The following is a 5,633-nucleotide window of genomic DNA, read 5'->3' as shown; positions in this document are numbered from 1 at the left end:
GCTGCCCGCGCGGGACCGGGCCGCACCACCACCACCCCGTCCGGGGCGGGGGTGGGCCGCGGCGGTGGGAGCCCGCCTCAGAGGAAGTGATGGAGGCCGAGGGAGGAGGAAGAGCCGCCGCTGGTAAGAGGGGAAGGAGAGCGCTCGGGAGCTCCCCCGCGGCCTGGCGTCCTCCCCCCCACCGGCCCCTGCCCCATCTCTCCCCTCGCGCTGCCTCCTCACGGCGGCCGCCCCGTTCGCTTCGCCTCCCTCCTGCTCTTGCCCTCATGCCGGGCCGGCTGCCCACCCGCAGAGGCTGGACGGCGGTGCCTGGCTGACGCACCGCCCGCCCGGGCTGTCTGGGGGCGCTGCCGGCGCCAGCCCGCGCCTCCTGTGAGGAGCCCGCGGCGTGTCCCCCTGCCGCGCCGAAATGGCGGGCTCCCCGCGGCACCGCGGCTAGGCTTTCCAGCAGCGGCCAAAACGCCGCAAAACACTCGGGCCTTTCCAAGAAAACTTTGCTCAGTCGCCTGCGGTCGTGACCGGGCGAGCCCCGGCTCTTCATTACCATCCTCCCAGCGCCCTGCTTTCACAGGATCGCTTGAGGGAGATGGTCCAGTCCGACCCCCCTGCACAAAGCAGGGTCAACCAGAGCAGGCTGCTACAGGGTTTTTTGCCCTTTTCCCAAGCGTGCAGGTAACTTTTCCAGGTTTTAGGCTAGCCCAAACCTGTCCTGAAGCAGAGAGGAACTGGCCTAATGATTTCTGTCAGCTTTGGTTCAGCAGGTGATGCTGGTGAAAAGGTCGTCTCCAAACGCCTGTTTCCAGTGTGTGTTTAGAGGTCTCACCGCACAGGTGCACGAGTTTGGGACTTTAATGGTGAAGTACTTGAGAACTATTAAAGAGCAGAGGGAATACTGTGTAAAAATACTTCTACGTTTTTAAGGCCAAATCTCAGGCAGCATCAGCAAGTGTTTACCCACACTGAGCAAAAACATGGTTTAACAAAAGAAGCATGGTTTAACAGGGACAAAAGGAGCAGCAAACATGTTGCTTTTTGACCACAAAAGAATAATTAGTTGGATTAATTTGGTGTAGAGATGAGATATGAAAGACTTTCTATACTGCAGAGTACTTACCCTTTCTTTAAAAAGTATTCAGTAAAAACTTTCTTTGCTGATCATGAGCTGAATGTAGAACAAGAAATACATGGTCTCTAATGATGATTTTTTTGGGGAAAAAAGCCACTCACCCCTCATCTTCTTTCAGCAGAAGTTAATTTACTGGTGTTTCTGACAGTAGGCAAAGAGCTGCTCTGCCCAGCAGAGACCAATAGAGAGAACTCAGCCATTCAGTACGTGGTGGACTTACGCTGCTTTGAAATGAACAGACATTATATTAGTTCCCAAATGGCAATGCTCCTGGTGCTTGGTAAGGGAGCTGATTTTAGGACAGGTGGATCTTCTGCACATGCTTCACCGTGGATTTCCAAGGGAGTCTGGCGTGTGTAGTGTTCCTGGTTTATATTTGACTAGGAGCACTTCCAAGAATCTCTGTTCACGCACTTGTTTGGATAAGGGCCCATTGCATCACCTCAGTTAGCTTTTGCACTGCTTTCCCTCCTGCTCTGTTTTTATACTCTTCTTTCTTAATTTGTCATGCTAGCAGGTAAATGGAGAGAAAGTGAATTTATCTTCTGAAACGCATTTTAAGTTGCTGCCATTTATCTAAAGCACCTACTTCATCCCCTTCAGTAAAATAATGATGTTGTTCATTAGTTCCTCTAGCTGCTCATGGCTAAATGCGCCGTAGTCGGATTGCTCTATTTTTTCCCTCCTATCAGCCACTTATGAAAGTCAAACATTTGTAATAATGCTATTGGGTTTTTTTGGAAGACTCTCAATTCTGCTGTTGTTTTTAAATAAAAATCTCTAGATGAATGGGACTTGGTTTTTCACGTCAAAGCAAACATTGTACTGTTGGGCACTTCAGTTAATGTCTACATTTTTCCCCTGACTTTTTCATTACTCTCAAACTGAATGTTTAGAATAGTTCTTCTTCCACCCCCTTCCTCTTTTGGAACAGATGCCATTGTTTTTAGGTATCATCCAAGTTTTGGCTTAGTTATTTAATTGGATATACCTATGTTTAAAATAATTATGGAACAATTGGCAATAGGTCGAGTATACAGCACACTTTAAGAGCATATTGGAGTCAGCTATTAGCTCTTCCTGTGCAAATGGTGCTTTTCAGTTTGTGTCGTGCTGTAATTCAGATGCTACAACTAGGTTTTGACGTCTGTTCCTGTAACTGTTTTTCATAGAGCAAGATTGCTTACACTTCCAGGTTTCTAAGCCCCTTTATAGGTCCTAGGCAAACCTTACTGTTGAGAAGCAGGCCAGCTGTTGACCTAGAACTTGAGGTTTTTGTTTTAAATTCAGCCTTGTAACAAGTTCTTTTTGATCTTAGAACACTTTGAAAGTCAGATTTGTATGTGTCAACCATCTAACAGCAAGGCTAGGAAGGACATTCAGTGAGTAACAATGTATATACGACTCTGGAGCCTGAGGAATAGTTACTGGATGAGAAACCTGTACGTCTAGATTAACAGTTGCATTGATGAAGCCTTAAATTTCCATCTGTCTCTCTAGGAAGATGGAAATCTCCCTGCCCTCCATGAATTCCATGTTAATCAGTTTACAGGCAAGAGGTCAGCAGCCTGGAAGGTGGAACCACAAAATTTGGGTAGCGCTACATACCATGAACATGGCCCCCACATCTAGAAAAGCTACTCAAAGCTCTAAGATGAGATGGATCAACAACTATACTCCTTCAGTATAACTAAAATCTCATGTATGGAACAGGTGGAATTTTACTCAGAGGAGTGTGTGTATCTAAGAGGTAAGGGCTGTCATAACCTCCTCGCTTTCCATGCCACGGGTAAGGCAAGTTACTGAAACCTTGCTTTCTTTAACACAAATATGTAGTTATGGTCTAGAAGGAGGGAAAACAGGAAACAAAATCCTAACTACTTCCCTCAAAGAAAAAATACAGTCCAAAACCCAGCAAACAAACCTGAGTCCCTTTCCATGATAGCACTGCAGTGAATACACTCCTTCCCTTGGGGGAAAGTATGAGAAAACAAACAACAAGAGAAAGTCTAGCTGGTTTAAATTTGCAAGTGGAAAGTGTGCAGACATGGTTGTGAGTATGTTATAAGAACCTACGTAGAACAGGCTGGTATGTATTTTCCACATTGTATAACGGTTGTGTACTGAGAGACTCCCAAACACTTTGCGTGGCAATTCACAGTTCTGGTGTGTTGTCTTTGCAAAATGATTGGCAGACCCTCAGGTTGCACATATCCGAAGTAAACTGTCCTGCTCAGTTAACTGAGAGGTCTGTGGATGCTTAAAAATGTTGTGTTTGTAACCCTCGAAATGGCTATCTGGTGGCTGGTCTTCATAGTGTTACTGACAACAGATGGCAAATGGCTCTGCTGATGTAATTCTTGCTAGTGTTTCATTCCTGTGAAGTTGCACAGTTTCAAAATCTCAGAAAGTGCCTCCATATTTTTTCTGTGTGATGATTTCAAGCCAAACTAAATAAAAACATTTTATATTATTCAAATTCCCATGGTGTCATGTGACATTTTTGTAATGATTGCCTTGCAGCAGTTTCAGATAAGTGCACATTGGGTAGCAATTTAAGGCCTGTGTCCTTTAAGTAATGCTTATTAGTACCTAACAGATGCTGTTTAGAAACATTATGCCTTTTAATAGGCTCTGCTTTTAGACTACATGTTCTCATTCCAGGCAGACTGTGGATCAGGCAAGCTTGGAGGTATGCTGTCGTTTATGCAAAGCCTAAGTCAATTTTCTGCTCTGAAGTCAAGCCATGTGTTTTTCCTTGTTTCTTCCATTCTGGTCATAGCTGCCTTGCTGTGTTTTTCCCCCTAGTCATATCTTTGGCTGATTGTCAAGCCATTATAATCAAAACCGTTTGCATTTTTAACCACCAGCAGTGGTTTCTTTTGTCCTTACAGAAGAGCCTGTGTAAACTGAATTTAAACAATCTCAGCCTTACTGTCAAGAGCACAGCAAGCACAGAGTTAGCCCTCTGTTGCCAGCCTGTCCTTCCTTCTCTGCTTCTTCCTCCTCCCAAAAGGAGAAGAAGGGAAAAGCAGAGCCATGCTGATTTTGGAGCACCTTCAAAGTCATGTAGGATAGCTGACACAATGGCACAGAGAAACAAGAGAGATGTTTACATATTTCCTCCACTACTTGCAGCTGTTTATTAAAGCAAGTTCTGAGACAGGCTGAGAGGCTTGTGATTGCTAGTGCAGGTGATGTGTTAATTTGCAGCCGCATAATAAATTTAGCAAAGTGAAAATTACTGGGGGAGGGGATTTTTTTGTTTCTTTCCTTTTTTTTTTTCTCAAATTAATTGCTTTTTTTTGAGATTAGTCTGGCTGTACAAATTGCTCCTTGCAAGTAATTTGGAGAAAGGCTGCTGGGCTTTCTTAGGCAGACTTATGCACTCTACTGGTGGGAGCAGTAGATTTGTCAGATGTGTAAAGCATATGCAACTCGAATTATGCAGTATCTGAAACTGGTATCCCTGAAAATCTACACAGTTGTCTCATGTTTTCATTGCTACATTGTTTGTTTGGGGAACATTGTCCTTTCCGATAGCAAACTAGGGCTTTCAGGTTCTTTTGGTATGCCACACATGCTGCCATAGTTCATATGAAACGAAGATAAGGGCTGTGTGTAGTGCGGCCTTAGGTTTCCCACACCTGCTCTGAATGATGGTGGTAACAGGGTAATGTATTTGATGTGGTACTTAAATACTAGCCCTGGTGCCAGGTTGTGACAGTGGGTGTTTCAGTAATAATTTTAAATGCTCCTTGATCTTAAAATATGGCACTTTTCTGAAACTGTCCTAGCTGGTGAAATCATGTTCATGCTAGACCATTTGCCAAACTCAGTTGTCATTTCCTGCCATTTCACTATTCCTTGTTTATCAGTGTGGGAGACATTGTCTTCCTCTTTTCCCTTAAGTTATAGGACGACTTCTGACCAATGCATCTTCCTTTCTATCTTCCATCTTTGTAAAGGGTTGAATTACCGCTATCTACATTTGAACTTGTGATTCATAAAAGCTCTACTGCTGTTCACGGAATCTTCTGTCATTTGCCTTTCCAATCAGCCTCTCTGAATAATGAAAATACTTCAGTGGTATATTTCAGTGTCGTTCAGGGCCTCCCATTTCTTCTTTGCTTAGATTTTAAGAGTCAGACTGTAATTTGAGGTCAGGCCTGGACTATGAACTTCTGCTGGCATAGCTATTTTGGCTATGGGTATGATGAAGTGAGATGAAGCACTGACATAGCTGTGCTAGAAGAAGCCCCTGATATGGACGCAGTCGTTCTGGAAAACATATATTCTTGTATATTTTGTTTTGTTTAGGGGGTAGACAAATAATTACATTGAAAAATTTAGATTTTTTTTCTTACATATGCAAGAAAATCCACACCATTGCCTTCAGCAGTTGAAGTTAGACTTTTCTAGAAGCATTTCTGCCTGTTTCTTGGCTGTATGAAAAACAGTACATATGAAGAACTCAATTCTGATGTTCACAAGTTCAGAGGTATTA

At 43.9% G+C, this 5,633-nt stretch overlaps 1 protein-coding gene across 2 annotated transcripts in view; it reads left to right on the top strand.

Moving 5' to 3' along the window:
• The first annotated feature begins 3 nt into the window (after positions 1 to 3).
• Positions 4 to 5,633, top strand: part of LOC143164919 (protein FAM169B-like) — a 41,706-nt gene continuing 36,076 nt past the window's right edge. For both annotated transcript variants that reach the window (XM_076347995.1, XM_076347996.1), the window contains exon 1: positions 4 to 123. In XM_076347995.1, the coding sequence (XP_076204110.1) occupies positions 90 to 123 (34 nt within the window). In that variant the 5' untranslated portion in view covers positions 4 to 89. The remainder of the gene's footprint in view (positions 124 to 5,633) is intronic.

This window comes from Aptenodytes patagonicus, chromosome 10 (genome assembly GCF_965638725.1).
Source record: "Aptenodytes patagonicus chromosome 10, bAptPat1.pri.cur, whole genome shotgun sequence".
Lineage (NCBI taxonomy): Eukaryota > Metazoa > Chordata > Aves > Sphenisciformes > Spheniscidae > Aptenodytes > Aptenodytes patagonicus.
Note: the sequence above shows the minus strand (reverse complement) of the source record. Positions and strands in the feature narration are given on the sequence as shown.